Raw genomic sequence first — 16,696 nt, forward strand, 5'->3', positions numbered from 1 at the left:
AGACCATATTGGTATCAGCAGTCTGAGTGGGCAGCCGGCACAGCTATGGGACACTACAGATAACCAACATCTGGAGCCCCATGCCTGTCCTTGGCATATTAGTGGAGCGGTCCTTACCCTGCTTTTTCTCTTTACATGTGCCCTGGCTGTGCACCCTTGTCAGTGTCCACCCATGCTTTATTTCAGATAAGGTAAGACTGTCTTCTGCTGTTCTGGGAGTCACTGGAAAGGGAGCAGCCAAAAACCTTATGCTGTCCCATCGCTGAATATTGTGTTGCTGGGTGCATCACAGGGGGCATACCCAGCCAGCATGGATCTTGTGATCCACCGGGATCGCAGTTGGGAACCTGGAGACTCTACAGCACAGTCCCGTAGTGCTGCTGTCCTCGGTAAGCATGGGCTTGGGTGTGCCACTGTGATGTAATGCAAAAACATGCAAAAAGACACAGCCTGGGTCAGTCTTGGTCTTTTGACATGTTGCATTGATGTAGCTCTCCACTCAGTCTCCCTCCCTTCAGGTGTAGTCAGCGTATGTAGGTGAGAGTAGTACATGTATGAAGGTCAGGACAGCAATTAGTGAGTTACTTCAGTCCCTCATCCCTTAGGTCCATTGCTGAATGGGCACATGTAAAGAGAAAAGGCAGAGGTAAGGCAGACTGCTGACACTGAAGGAGGTCATGAGACCATAGTGGTATCAGCAGTCTGAGTGGGCAGCCAGCACAGCTATGGGACACTACAGATAACCAACATCTGGAGCCCCATGCCTGCCCTTGGCATATTAGTGGAACGGCGGTCCTTACCCTGCTTTTTCTCTTTACATGTGCCCTGGCTGTGCACCCTTGTCAGTGTTCACCCATATAAGGTAAGACTGTCTTCTGCTGTTCTGAGAGTCACTGGAAGGGAAGATGTTCACTGGTTCAGAAGGGATGGCATTCACCTAACTGAGGAGGGCATTGCGTTCTTCTTGACCAACCTCCACAATGGCGTGAGGAGAGCCATGCATGATTGTGAGAAGAATGGAAAACACCCATGACCAAGTCAGTATAGTAAGTAAAACACTATTATGAAATGTGTTGTGTAACATTAATTTCTCTGAGCTTGGCAAATCTCTTATGGAAATTATGATTTTTTTTTTCATATTTTGGTAAATAACATTGCAAGGGAGCATCTGAATGGGCCAAGTAACATCTCATTTTGAAGACAGTATTGCTGGTTCTAATATGGTAAAAGAATTGTGCCAGTATGTTTGACACGTGCAGATTTAAAGTTTGTTTTGGACTTATGCTTATGGAAATTATGATTTTTTTCATATTTTGGTAAATAACTTTGCAAGGGAGCATCTGAATGTGCCAAGTAATATCTCATTTTGAAGACAGTATTGCTGGTTCTAATATGGTAAAAGAATTGTGCCAGTATGTCTGACACATGTGCAGATATCAAAGTTTGTTTGAGACTTATGGTTATGGAAATTATGATTTTTTCATATTTTGGTAAGTAACTTTGCAAGGGAGCATCTGAATGTGCTAAGTAATACCTCATTTTGAAAAGATTATTTATAGTTCTAACATGGTAAAAGAATGGTACCTGTATGTTGTACTCATAGGCAGATATCAAAGTTTGTTTCCGACTTAGGTTATGGAAATTATGATTTTTTTCATATTTTGGTAAATAACTTTGCAAGGGAGCACCACATTGTGTGAAGTAATACCTCATTTTGAAGACAGTGTTACTCCTTACATCATGGTAAAAGAACTGTGTCTAGGCACTGTACACACGTACAGATATCACAGTTTGTTTAGTCTTGTACAAATATGAAAATTATACATTTACAATACTTCTCATTATTATGCCCATATCTTTGCGAGGGAGTATGGTAATCACACAAACGATGCATCATTTTGAAGCTGACATTCAGATGCACAACTTCTACACTGATATGTAGGCTGTCTGTTACAGGTGAAGAGATATTATGCTTTGTTTATTTATCAATTATGAGAAATAATATACTAATCATAATTCTGTGAATATCTCATGAAAGGAGTGTCACACAGTTATGGTTAAAGTATCATTTTAAAGCTGACATTCATACTAACAAATTAAATTCAAATTGTATGGGTCTGCATGGTACATAGACCAAGATATTGTGCTTTGCTTTTCCAAAAAATTTAAAAAATTGCACAATATCAGCATTCCTTGCCAAATATTTCATTATGACTTTGATATGCACTATCAACATTTACACTGTTGGAAAGGTCAGTGTCTGCTGAACAACTTTCGCGTTTACATTTTTAGTGTAGCTCTTATAGTTAAAGAGTTATGAGCATTTGTTTTCTGTATAGTATTACAAATGGATTTTCTGAAAATGAGCTCAGGCTGCTCTGTTGTTCCTATGGTGGAATTCAGCAGGCAGCTCTTCCTGAGCTGCTCCGGAGTGAATGAGTTAAGGATTTAGCCAATATACGAAAGCCTTGTGGGACCAGTGCAGACCATCTTTGGCAAAGCAGTTTGGCCCACCTTCCATATCCCCCCATGAAGATGCATACTGTACCCTTTTGAATGACACCAAAATTTAAGCCAATTACTGAGAGCAGTAATACCTTTAAGTTTTCCTGATTCTGTTTTGTTATGTTAGAAGGTTCAGAGGACTAACGCAGTCTACAAATGGGGTGGGACAAGTGCAGACCATCCTTGGCAAAGCAGTTTGGCCCATCTACCACATCCTCCCAGGAAGATACACACTGTATCCTTTTGAATGACACCAGGAGCTAAGCCACTTACTGACGTTAATATTTTTTTTGTTTATACTGCTACATCTTTCTTGGTGATGCTAGAATGCTGCTCAAGGTTAGGCTCATACCCATCTTGGACATCAGCTTGTCTTTCTTCATATAGTCTAGTGAGATCCATCACAGGTAATTTACACCTATATGCAGAATGAGTGAGCACTTGTGGTTCAAAGACACACTGCAGTGAATCTTGACATCTAATAAGCAATTGACCAGAATTCTTTCCTTGCACAGCCTGGTATGTGATACAATGCTATGTTTCACTATGGAGCCACTATGACTAGGATGTTTTATTGTGTAAATAGCTTCCTTATGGGCTTTTGAGGTGAGATACTGTTACTCTTAGGTAATGTTTCACAGTGGGCACTGCCGGTGCTGTATGTTTGTGAGACTGCTGAGGGAGCTTGTTTGTAGGTAACAGTTAAGAGTCCTTTTTGGTTTAAGTGGGTTACTTTTAAGAGTCTATGTAGGTCTATGTGTTTGATCTGTCATGCATGCAACTATAGTCTGCATTGACTTCATGTGAGAACTTTCCCTCCAATGCCTTTATACAAGTACATATCTCACACTGAATCTGAGTATTAGGTGTCCATTGCATTGGGGTCTAAACGGGTTTACCCGATACAAAAAAAAAAAAAAAAAAAAAAGACTGTAAACGCAGAACATTATGTACAACAAAAGTACAGTTTTGTACTTACCATAAATATAGATGTTAGAGTGTTCACCTTGCTGTAGTCATCACACTTGGGGTTATCCTGCCAGCAGGCGGTCCCGCAGTCGGCCCGAATTCCAAAGTTTTGGTCCGGCATCGGTTGCTGTCGCTTCTTCCATGACGTCAGTGCGCCAGGGGTATATATGAAGCATCTAATGCCATTTTCTTCAGTTTTTCTTGCCCCAGATGTCAGGTGCCCCCAAAAGGTAGGCAAAAAAAAAAATAAAAATATATACATATATATACACATATGGCTATATAAAACAAAACCCTAAGGTACAAGCAAATACACCACAGAGGTAGAATAGGATAAAGTGGTAGAGATAAGTTCAGCTAGTTCAGAGGGGATGGAGGGAGGATAACCTGGACTGCAGCAGGGTGAACACTCGAACATCTACATTTATGGTAGGTACAAAACTGTACTATGTTCATCGTGTTACCCTGCTGCAGTCATCACACTTGGGTAGAATCCCAAAGCTAAGGAGGGGAGATGGAGTCAAACAGGGTTAGAAGAAGCTAGTAGGCCCTGCAAAACTGCAGTGGCAAAACCAGCTCTAGTCTTAGAGTAAAGAGGTAAGTGATAGTGTTTGGTGAAGGTGTGCACTGAACTCCAAGTAGCAGCTTCCAGAATATCCTTGGTTGGCACTCCCCTGAGAAAGGCTGCTGATGTAGCTGTAGCCCTGGTGGAGTGGGACCTAATGTTAACAGGTACTGGTTTCCCATGATGTGTGTAGCAGAAACATATGCAATGTCCTATCCATTTAGAAATGGTCTGTTTTGAGACAGCTTTTCCTTGTGATCCTGTAGCATAGGCTACAAAGAGCTGGTCAGTTTTTCTGAAAGCCTTAGTTTTATCCAAGTAGTAACATAACTGCCTGTGAATGTCCAAAGAGTGCAGGAGTCTTTCTCCTGTGTTCTGGGGATTTGGGAAGAAGGTGGGCAAGTGAATGGTTTGGTTTAGGGCCACACTGGCTACCACCTTTGGCATAAAGGAAGGATTAGTTCGTAGAGAAACTCTGTCTTGATGAAAAATGAGGAAAGGTTCCACTGCCATTAGTGCCTGTAGCTCTGAGACTCTTCTAGCGGAGGTTATTGTTAGTAGTAGGGCAGTTTTCCATGAAAGAAATTTTAAATTAGTTGAAAAAGCTGGTTCAAAGTGCGGCAGTGTAAGCTTTTCCAGGACAAAGTTGAGATCCCACATAGGTGTCGGAGCTCTCCTTGGCGGTCTTAAGTTCTTAGCCCCTCTGAGGTACTGTCTTAGGAGTGGATGTGAAAATAAAGGAGGATCCGTGCTGTAATGAACTGAAATTGCTGAGACATGGATCTTAATAGATGAAAAGGAAAGTCCTTTGTGTAACATCTCAGTTAAATATTGTAGAATCTGAGGAATGCTCAGCTCCAGGGGATTTAGGCCTTTAGCCTGGTTCCAGGCACAAAATCTTTTCCATTTGTCTGAATAGGTTTTCCTGGTGCTGGGCCTCCTGGCCTCCAGAATGACATCCATAACAGCTTTGGATAAAGGTGTTGGCTGGTTGTTTAGGTAATTTGCCATGCAGCCAGGTTTAAAAGTCTTAAGCTGGCTGTGTAGAATCAGACTGTCTCGCTGGGTGAGCAGGTGAGGAATTTGTGGCAAAATCCATGGTGGGCCCTGGGCCATGGTCCTTAAAATTGGATACCAATGTTGGCATGGCCAGTCTGGTGCAACGAGAATCATTTGTGGCCTCTCTAATCTGACTTTCAGCAGTACCTTTGCTAGAAGAGGCAGTGGAGGGAAGGCATACACTGTTAATGTTTTTCATCTGAATGAGAGGGCGTCCACTTTCCAAGCTAGTGGAAAATTTTTGAAGTTGGTGATTGTGGGGGCTTGCAAACAGATCTATGTCCGGGCATCGCCATTTTTGAGCTATCATTGCAAATACTTGTGGATCTAGTTTCCATTCGTGTGGATCCATGATGTTTCTGCTTAGGTCGTCTGCCAATGTGTTTTTCTTTCCTGCCAGGAATTGTGCTTGTAATTGAACCTGGTAAGACAATGCAGTGTTCCTCAAGGTCATTGCTTGCCTGCATAGAGGGGTAGGAATGTGTGCCCCCTTGCTTGTTTATGTACCACATAACTGTGGTGTTGTCTGTCCTTATTAGTAGCTGTCCTGGGTGTAGAAGGTCCTTGAAAGCTGTTAGGGCATTCTGCACCGCTAGCATTTCTTTTTGATTGATATGCAGATGTCTCTGATCTGTAGTCCACTTGCCCTGAATGCACTGTCCTGCCATGTGTACTCCTCATGCATAGTTCGATGCATCCGTTGTCATAGTTTGCCTGGCTGTGGGTAAGGTGAAAGGCTGACCCTTGTTGAGGTGACATGCCTGTGCCCACCATAGAAACTCCTGTTGAAGGCAGGGAATGAGTGGAATCATTGTTTCCAAGCTGTGGCTGTGCTGAGTCCATACACTTTTCAGGTACCATTGTAATTTCCTCATATGCAGTTTTGCAAATGGTATTAGTAGTATGCAAGATGACATGGATCCCAAGGCCTGCAGAATTTTTCTTGCAGGGAGTTGGGTCTTTGTTGCCATTAATTTTGAAATATTGAAACGGCTGTCATTGTTTGTCTGGCGTGAGATAAGCCATCTGGGCCATTGTATTCAAGCTGGCACTCAGGAATATTATGTTTTGTGAGGGCACTAGTTTTGATTTCTTTTCATTTACTGTGTACCCTAGGCAACTTAGAAGGTGTTTGACAAATGCTAGATGCTGTAAAAGAATGTCCTTGCTTTCTGCTTGAATAAGACAGTCATCCAGGTATGGGTATATTTGAATTCCTCTTTGTCTGCAGTATGCAATTACTGGTGCCAGGCATTTTATGAAGACCCTGGGCGCAGTAGATAAGCCAAAGGGCAGTGCAGAGAATTGATAATGCGTTGAACCCCATTGGCGAGGTTTGTAAGGGCCCTGTGACTGATCTCTGCCCCTTGGGTGTCTGTATTTGCCCCTCTGTGATCTGTCTGAAGCTGGAAAGGACCTATTTTTTGTTGGCCAATTTCTGCTGAAGCGAGGGGGTTATACCTGCAAGAAATCCTTGATCCTTTGCATAGATTTAGCCTTATCCTCTATTTTCTTTAAAACCTCTTCTGCTTTGACACCAAATAATACATCCTGCTGTAAAGGTGCATCCAATAATTTTGCTTTAACATGGTCAGGGAGGGTTTGCTCTTTTAACCAAGCATGTCTACAAATGACAGAGCCAGTAACAGCGGCTCTACAGGAAGCTTCCAATGAATCAAATCCGCATTGTAAAGTATGCTTGCCCACCTGTTCAGCTGCTTGCAACAGATCCTGCATTTCCTTGAATTCAGGTTGTTCTGAATGTGTGCTCATTTTTTGTTTTAACTGAGACATCAGGAATTGTTGATATTTCAACATGTGAAACTGGCAATTTAATGCTCTCGTAGCCAGAGTTGCAGAGGTGTATATTTTCTTTCCCCATCTATTTAGGGCTTTGGAATCTCTTTCAGAGGAAACAGGATTTTCAGCCATAGAAGCTTTTGCTCCCTTAGGACCCTGGGAAATGGTTTCTGGGTCAGCTATAAGGCTTTTACAAAGGAATGTGTGTGAGTTAGGTATTCTGTAGTATCTGTCTGGTTTGGCTGGAGCAGGAGGTAGAGAGTCTGGATTTAAACTAGACTCCAAGTAGACATCATCCACAATATCTAAAACAGGAGGGATAGCAAGAGGTCTGTGCTGGGGTAATAAAAGGAACTCTCGGAGCCTTTTCTTAGAATCTGAGTAATCCTGGCCTTCCCAGTGGAAATGTTCCCTCATGGTATGTAATGTTTCCCCAAAGGAATAGTCCTCAGGGGGAGATGCTGAGGGAATAGAGTCTTCAGTATCAGAATCCTCATAAGGTGGAAAAGTGTAATCCTGTTCCTCAGAAGAATCTGAGGAGAGAGAAACCTGGTCAGAGGATGCATAATCCTCCTCTTGTCTTGGTCTTTTATCAGGAGGGGGATGGGAACCCCTGATAAGGGTAATTAAATCTTCAGCCATCTTAAGCATCTGTTTCTTAGACGTGTAGACTAATGAACAGTTTTCTTAGGCTTTAAAGGAGTTTTAAGCTTAGCATAAGATTTAATGGTGAGTGTAGTCGGTCTGAAGACACCTTCTGCAACCGAAGGTGTTTCCTCTGCACTGGTGTCTAATTCTGCTCCGGTGTCGGTAGATGGCTGCATCGGCCTAGCAGACTCCGCTTGGGAGTCGGCAGCTGTCTGGAGTTCCAGCTCTGCGGTCGTCAGGGGCTGCGTAGGTGCCTCACTGAAAACCAGAGAACAGGCAACAGGCCCAGCTGAGGCCTCGGGGTCTGGCTTATTCCTAGGCTGCCTGTCCTTATCCTTGCGTTTTTTATGAATTGCGGTCGTCGGCTGCTCTGACAGCATTATATAGTTAAACTTCCTACCAAAGTAATCCTGTGCGAAGTCAAAACGGCATTTGATAGTGCGTTTATTAAACCTAGCACAAATCCGACAGCCTGTGACGTCGTGGTCTGGGCCTAGGCAAGGAATACAATACGAATGGAAGTCCTTATGAGGTATTTGCTTCCCACAAGAAATGCAATTGTTAACTTTTTCTGACATCGGACTGAGGCAAGAAAATGTTCCCCAATGGGGTACTTAGCTTTATTGAAGACTTCGGACTGAAATTCAAAAAATCTCAGGTGTCGGCCGACTGGCACTTGCGAACTGCTTCTGCTTCGGGCACCACGCGGCAAGAAAGACTGGAGAAAATGGCGTCAGATGCTTCTTATATACCCCTGGCGCTCTGACGTCAGGGAAGAAGCAGCAGCAACCGACGCCGGACCAAAACTTTGGAATTCGGGCCGACTGCGGGACCGCCTGACGGCAGGATAACCCCCAGTGTGATGACTGCAGCAGGGTAACACGATGAACATCTGCAAACAGTGTGTGTAGGAATTCTAAAGTAATGAGCAGTATTTATACGGAGTTCCACACGATCACCTGATAGTAACACTGAGGTCATTAACGTTGGGATATCCTAACACATTTTGTATATTTAACTCAGGGGCTGCATCACTGAAACAGTGGCCAGTCTCCAACGTATTACTGACATATGTGTCATCTAACTTCAATGTCACTCAGTATAAAGGAAATGAAGAGAGGAAAATCTTCCCACGTTAGTGATGGCTTCCCTAACAGTGACTAAGTGTAAAGTGGATGAAGATGTAGCTGGTGATCATAAATGGAGGATTTGCACCTCATAAATCTTATTTTCTCTAAGAGAATCATTACTAACACTGCTTCTGTTACAGAGCTGGCAATGATTCACTGCATTTTACAGTTTTCACTTGTCTCTGTGGTTGTGTGACAGTGGAGTTAGTATTACATATAAGTAGGGGGGCATGAAGTCCATCACATGGGGTGTACAGGGGCTTGTCCTGTGGGAGAAAAAACAAACTTCTGATTATGTTTTCCATCTGGACATGTACATAACCAGCTGTGTTAGTCTGGTTTCAGATAATTACAGATATAACTTAATGTCTTATAGTGGAAGCATCAGTAACCCGTACATGTGATGAAGTCAATAGCAATCAGTCTTTTACAAGTGTCCGCACAGTCCAAATTCTGCATTTTTATACTATTTTACACAAAACTGGAAAAGCAGTCTTTTCTATAATGTCCACGTCATCCACACACTAACTGCTGGTCAAGTGCCACAGTCACGGGAATAATCCTTTTTGCTTTAAAAAGATCTTAGTTTTTCATATTTACATTAACATATCTTATCAGAATTTTCCTTGTGTCGCACCATTTAGTCCTCTAACATCGAGCACATTTTCACTTTTCCTAAAATATTTAAAACATCAGTTAAAAAGAACAAATTTATGTAAAATACAATTAATAAATTATTTACATACTGTTGAAGTTATCTTCAGAATGATCCTTCTGCTTCGAGATATTTATTCCCTTCACAATATCCTTTGGAACTTCATCTGCTTTAAATAGCCATAATAACTTCTCTGGAGGAATTTTGTATCCTGCATATAAAAATATAAACATAATTACTAATTAGTCTATCACAACTGGACAAGGATCACTTTAGTAGAGGAATGAAGACAAAACATTCAAACTCAAAGTGTACATTAACAACAGGATAATGTACAGATGTTTGTCACTACAGACCCTGAACATTACTGCAGATGGTAACAGAACTACATTAGTCATCACAGGTGCAATGGGGAAGCAAATGACAACATCCTTAGATATTACTAATCCTTAACAAGTCAGTGCTAACCATATGGTTGGAAATGACAACATCCTTAGATATTACTAATCCTTAACAAGTCAGTGCTAACCATATGGTTGGAAATGACAACATCCTTAGATATTACTAATCCTTAACAAGTCAGTGCTAACCATATGGTTGGAAATGACAACATCCTTAGATATTACTAATCCTTAACAAGTCAGTGCTAACCATATGGTTGGAAATGACAACATCCTGAGATATTACTAATCCTTAACAAGTCAGTGCTAACCATATGGTTGGAAATGACAACATCCTGAGATATTACTAATCCTTAACAAGTCAGTGCTAACAATATGATGGGAAATGATAACATCCTTAGATATTACTAATCCTTAACAAGTCAGTGCTAATGATATGGCTGGAAATTACAACATCCTTAGATATTACTAATCCTTAACAAGTCAGTGCTAACCATATGGTTGGAAATGACAACATCCTTAGATATTACTAATCCTTAACAAGTCAGTGCTAACCATATGGTTGGAAATGACAACATCCTTAGATATTACTAATCCTTAACAAGTCAGTGCTAACCATATGGTTGGAAATGACAACATCCTGAGATATTACTAATCCTTAACAAGTCAGTGCTAACCATATGGTTGGAAATGACAACATCCTGAGATATTACTAATCCTTAACAAGTCAGTGCTAACGATATGATGGGAAATGATAACATCCTTAGATATTACTAATCCTTAACAAGTCAGTGCTAATGATATGGCTGGAAATTACAACATCCTTAGATATTACTAATCCTTAACAAGTAGTGCTAACCATATGGTTGGAAATGACAACATCCTTAGATATTACTAATCCTTAACAAGTCAGTGCTAACCACATGGTTGGAAATGACAACATCCTTAGGTATTACTAATCCTTAACAAGTCAGTGCTAACCATATGGTTGGAAATGACATCCTTAGATATTACTAATCCTTAACAAGTCAGTGCTAACCATATGGTTGGAAATGACATCCTTAGATATTACTAATCCTTAACAAGTCAGTGCTAACCATATGGTTGGAAATGGCAACATCCTTAGGTATTACTAATCCTTAAGTCAGTGCTAACCAAATGGTTGGAAATGACAACATCCTTAGGTATTACTAATCCTTAATAAGTCAGTGCTAACCATATGGTTGGAAATGGCAACATCCTTAGGTATTACTAATCCTTAAGTCAGTGCTAACCAAATGGTTGGAAATGACAACATCCTTAGGTATTACTAATCCTTAATAAGTCAGTGCTAACCATATGGTTGGAAATTAACACAGAAATGCCAGGGGATTAACAGAAAATACAGTAGAGGAGAAACACACAGCAGAAATATGAAGTTGTATCATGCAATTATTAGAAAAAAAAAACAAGAGAGGCAAACAGAAGTAAATGAGTTAGGAGTATAGGGACCATGTGAAAGGATGACATGGGAGAAGAGTAGTAAGAATTTGTTTATTTATTTATTTTATTTTTCACATTTAACCGGGTAGTATCCGGCTGGGAAAGTGGCCCATTTTCAGCAGAGACCCGGGGAGAATTGCTCCATAACAATAGCAGAAAAGAAATACTGTAGAGATCAGACTGAATACAGGAGTAATATAATTTAGAAGACAAGAAGCTGTAACAGAGGGAATGGGTGAGGATCTAGGGAGAAGTATACTAATTTGTTACTGTATGGTTGTCCAGAAGGGGGAGTTTCTATGCAAATCAGTATGCAAAGTAGCTGATGAAGACAATGAGGGGACAAAAAGGAAGGGATGGTAGGTCATGATTGGAATAAGACAAACATGATGAAGTGGTTAATACCGGAAAACATAAGTCAGATAAGTAGTACTACAGGCATAGCTGCAATTACGTAAGCAGTAAGAGGGTGCCTTGGGTTGGGGAAGGGGGTTGTGGGTGCACAATATGAATGCTGAAGGTAAACGAAATTCACACCAAAATATTCCAGGCTGTATTACAATGGGAGATATCATTTAGTTAGGTAACACCACAAGAACATGACAGATGGAGGTAAAGTTCCCAACTAGTTTCTTATGCTATATCACTGATGGTTAATTACATATATTGTGCTCAATGGAGTAGAGAGTTCTATAAATTATTATTTTTTTGAATGAAAAGTGACTCACTGAAGTGTGTTTCTATGATTTAAACTGAAATATCCAAGATGTGGTTAAGTACTTAAGGTACAGAGGGGTGAAGAACTGTAAAACCAAATGAGGGGACAGAAATTGCGAAGTAGTTAATAAAGTAAACAGCTTATAAAAACTAGATATCACTGACTGCTGGCCACTAAACTATATGAACAGCAGAATGTAACTATTCTTTTAATTTAATTATATTAGAACATTATTAATCCTGTTCTTGATAAATTAAAAAGATTCGAGCCAAGCAGACACAATTCGAGCCATGCAGACACAATAAAATAGGGACATAATCTTCAAGGCTAAGGTCAAATACCTGTAGTTTTAAAATGCAGTTACATTAACTAGTCTGTATACAAGATTTTGTATTTTTAATTAACTTATTTATGCCTACCAGCAGTTACTTAATTAGATGTCACATTCCTGGTTGCCAACAGGCAAGACAGCTACAGCCTTGTGCTGACAGCAAAAAGGAAAATTAAATGTAGGAATGTCTTTCGTCTGAACAAGAAAATCATAATTTTGAATGTCTTACTCAGTTGAAATCACTTTCACGGATTTAATGTGCTTAACGGAGGAGCTGAATACTGCAAATTCAGTAAAGCAGTTAATTTGTAGTACAGCAGACGTAATGTGCACAGTCTGCTTTTCCAGCAGTGTTGCATTAAATTGGCCAAAGTAGCCTGTGTAACTAGCACTGCAGGTATGATTAACACAGCATAATTAGCACAGCTGATGTGAATGAGTAACTTTGCCCAAACTATAGCAGTTCTGCATATTTTCTGGAAATAGTTCAAACTAAATTCCCAGATATTTCAAGGCTACTTAGTCTTATCACCATTCACACCTTCCTAATATCCCCACCTTATGCTATAACTTCAGAGGGGTCTTACCAGCCAATTCCTGAGTAAATGTGTGTATACCCATCCGGACTTACTTTAAAGGAATATACTGAATCTCACTGCTTAACTAATAGAGAAAGTTTGGGAGGTACTGGGTTGTAAACCTAATTCTGATCTTGTTTTATTTATCTGTTAGTGAATGTTTAGGTCTGTGCTTTTAGCAATGCTGAAGATATTGGACTTGCAGAGAAACAGGCGGTCTAGGACAACCTGGACACTAATAATGTGGCAAGTGAAACAGAACTCCCCTTAAACGTTTATAACATACCTAATAAAAGGACAGAACTTGCCACCTCCCTTAATAGCTTAGGGACTTCAGGCCTCTGATCTCGTTTGCTAGGAACCTTTCAGATCTTTCAGCTGATATATTCAGTGAGATACATTCAGAAGGAGCCATTGCAGTCAGAAATTAGTCTGACTAATGTCACACACAAGGGAGTGTTTTCCACTTTAGACCTTAAAGATATTCCACTAGTAATTTAGCTGTACTAAATAGAAAGAATTCCTGACAACAGTTACCATATTCTGGTCAAAAGATAAAAAGCTATCCATCTAAGTTTGTAGGCCCAGACTACATTTTTTATTTTGTAGTGGCATGTTGTCTATACGATATGATGAAGGACAGAAGTGATACTACACTTTTTATCACATAGTTTACACACATTTTTAGTACATCACAATTTTACTAGGGAGAAGTCAATATTAGGGTGAGACTCGACAAGAACCTTGTTTGCTGTCATTTACAAACTTTGTTAACCAGAGATCTTGTCTCTCTCTCTCACTCTCTCCTTGAGCCACAACTGGTCACTTTCATTCTTCCTGCTGAGGCACCTGCTGCTCACACTGTGTGGGTTCTGTCTTTCACCAGTTTGTTATCCACCTTACCACATATGGAATTATTTTTAAAGCATTTAGCTCTGTATGATGCCAGCATGGGGAATGGCATCAAAGGCCTTGGCCAGATCAAGATATGTCACATGTACCACACAGTCACTATCTACTTGCCTTAGTAACCATTTTGAAGAAGATTACCAGATTGAATAGACAAGAATTACCCTTCACATAGCCAAACTGTTGGGTAATGTCTAAGATTCTTGATATCACCACTAGAGAAGATGAAATTAAACAGTATCATAAACTTTAAGAAGACTTTTACTATAGAACGCAAACAATACTGCAAAACATTTCAAGCCCTAGGCACTAGTAGATATGTAAATATTTGTAATATTTAATTTTCATTTTGAAACAAAATGATTATACATATTCAATTAATTTGATGTTTAATTTAGAAGTTAATTTGCTCTTTTATGATTAAGACTGTCTGGCAATAAAGAACTAATAAAATATTTTAAAAGTCCTGATATCAGAATTTATGAGGTCATTTCTAATGCATACTGTAGTTCTGCGGATGAGTCTTCTAGGTCTGATAAGTCTATAATTGCCCATATCAGTCATAAGGTCACCCTTACCAAGTGGCATTAGCACTGCAGTCCACTGCTCATCAGAGGGAAAAACAGTAGCTAAACAGTTACAGAAGAATGTGTCTGCAAGGGCATGTTTACCACCATTAAGCAAACCAGGGATTCTGTCAGGTGCCATGGATGAAGTATTTTGTCCTTGTTTTGCATTTTCAGTAAACTGTATTTTGAGACAAACTGGGGAAATCAGGGATTTCAATATATCAGGGCTGTGAATTAAAGTCAACATTACATTTGTTTGCAGGATAATTGGCAGTGACTACTCGGTCAGAGTAGGAGGCATCATTATGAATAAGTTCAGAGCAATGTAAGGAATTCTTTCTTAGTTTTATAACACAGCTAAAGGATTACCTAAGTCCAAGTTTTCTTTTTTTTTAACATTTGTTTACTGGGAAAGTCCAACTTGGAATTAAGCTAATTTTCAGTGGAAGGTCGGGGAGAAAAGCTCCAGATGATAACTTTGTAACATGGGAGGAAACCAAAGCACCGGGAGGAAACCCACATAGATGCAGGGAGGACATGCAGACTCCACACACAAGGCACCGCAGCCCAGAATCGAACTGGAGAACCTCTTGCTGTGAGGCGACATGCAACTGATGCACCACTGCGCCGTCTTGTTTAGTAGACCTGATAGTATTCTTTAGTATTTATTTTGCACCTACAGAATAATTTAAGGAATCTTTCTTTTGTTGTATAAATTTATAGTGGCGGACCATCAGGTTTGTTAGTTTTTGAATTTTCCTTTGATAAGTAAGGATACAAGCTGCGGTGGTGCAGCGGTAGCGTTGTTGCATCACAGCAAGAGGTTCTCCCATTCGATTCTAGGCTGGAGCACAGGGAGTGCCTTCTGTGTTGAGTCTCCATGTCCTCCACGTGGTTGGGTGGCATTCAAAAGACATGCGTAAATGGGTGTGCCTTCGTTGAAGGTTGAACATCGAGCTGGCACCTCGGCATTCGTGAAAATCTACTGCTAATCATTAGCGGACCGGAGTTCCGCTGTGGTGACCCCTAAGTGGGAAAGGCCAAAAGACAAACAACAATAACAACAACTTGAGTCTGAGCAAGGCCTACTAGCTTGAAGCATTTTTGTAAATTTGTATATTTTCATAAATGGATGTAGAATTTGCTAGTGAGTTTCATTGGTGTATTAAGCTCAGTGGAAGTGCAGTGAAAAGTGAATTTCATATTTTGTCACATAGTAGCTTAAGGTCGGTGCGACTGTGGTCTTTTGTTCAATAGGGCTTGCAGTAGGAACTTTTAGGATTTTTAAAAAAGGTCACACATTTATCAGACTTCAGTGGGGAAAGAGATACCAGAGAAGTGCAACAAGAGATACCAGAGAAGTGCAACAGGCAGTCATTGTTTAAGTATCAGGTAAAGAATGCTGCATTTTCTACAAGGTTTATTTACCAACTGTGTAATGTAATTCTTGTTTATTAAGCCTAGAAGTTTTTGAACACATCCTCCATTGGAGATACAGCTGTCCCAGTTCACTGAAAGGTAGCTGAAGGCACCCAGAGTAATGACGTATGTTTTAATAGGGAGATCATTTAGAATACTAAGGAATATTACATGGTGACTGGGGCACAAATAAGATGTGTTTACAATAAGCTATTAGTTGCTAATTATTCCTATCCAGAGTGATCGGTAGTTCAATGAGTTTAGTTTGTGGGTCCTTAGGGATCTGCCTGCAGGCAATTATCATCATCATCAAACCCTTTCTCCCCATTTTCAACAAAGTGACAGGTGCCATGTCAACTGTCTATATCTCTTTCTCTCATTTCAGTGCCACTTTCTAACTTTCCTTGACAGTCATGCCTGGTTATTATAGGTGGTCTCTCACAAAATCCATCCACGTTTCTGCTGCACATCCCAGTTTCATCTGCCTTTCATCTCCATCTCCCCAATCTTCTTCACCAAACTGTGTTTAATTGGAGCTACTCTGTCCTCTGCTCTGATGTCAACATTTTTCATCTGTCCCACAGTGTGCATGCTGCCACTTCATGTCCATTACCCTCTAGCTTTAACTACTTTGCATTCACTGCCCAGGTTTCTGTACCACATGGTAGTATTGGTTGTAGTACTGTTTGGTACACCTAACTTTTCAACTTCTGTGTCACTCTTCTGTCATACACTATACCTGACACTGAGCCACATGGTTGCAGCTCCTCTGATTCTAGTTTTGATCTCCTCATTCAGACTTATGTTTACATAAACTACCCCAAGAAACTGTTAAACTACTCACTTCTGTCTCAGTTTCTTCGTCTTAAAAATGTCTCCATTTGTAGCCATGAAAAAGGTCTTGTCTGTACTCAATTTCATCCAGTTGCCTCCAGTTTTGCATTCCATTCCCCCTATC

At 40.4% G+C, this 16,696-nt stretch overlaps 1 protein-coding gene across 1 annotated transcript in view; it reads right to left on the minus strand.

The window, feature by feature from the left end:
* Positions 1-16,696, minus strand: part of LOC122813870 (zinc finger protein 813-like) — a 324,891-nt gene that overhangs the window by 171,663 nt on the left and 136,532 nt on the right. The window contains exon 5 of the mRNA XM_044086409.1: positions 9,423-9,542. Within this exon, the coding sequence (XP_043942344.1) occupies positions 9,423-9,542 (120 nt within the window). The remainder of the gene's footprint in view (positions 1-9,422; positions 9,543-16,696) is intronic.

This window comes from Protopterus annectens, chromosome 10.part0, assembly GCF_019279795.1.
Source record: "Protopterus annectens isolate FY-2018-M chromosome 10.part0, PAN1.0, whole genome shotgun sequence".
Lineage (NCBI taxonomy): Eukaryota > Metazoa > Chordata > Ceratodontiformes > Protopteridae > Protopterus > Protopterus annectens.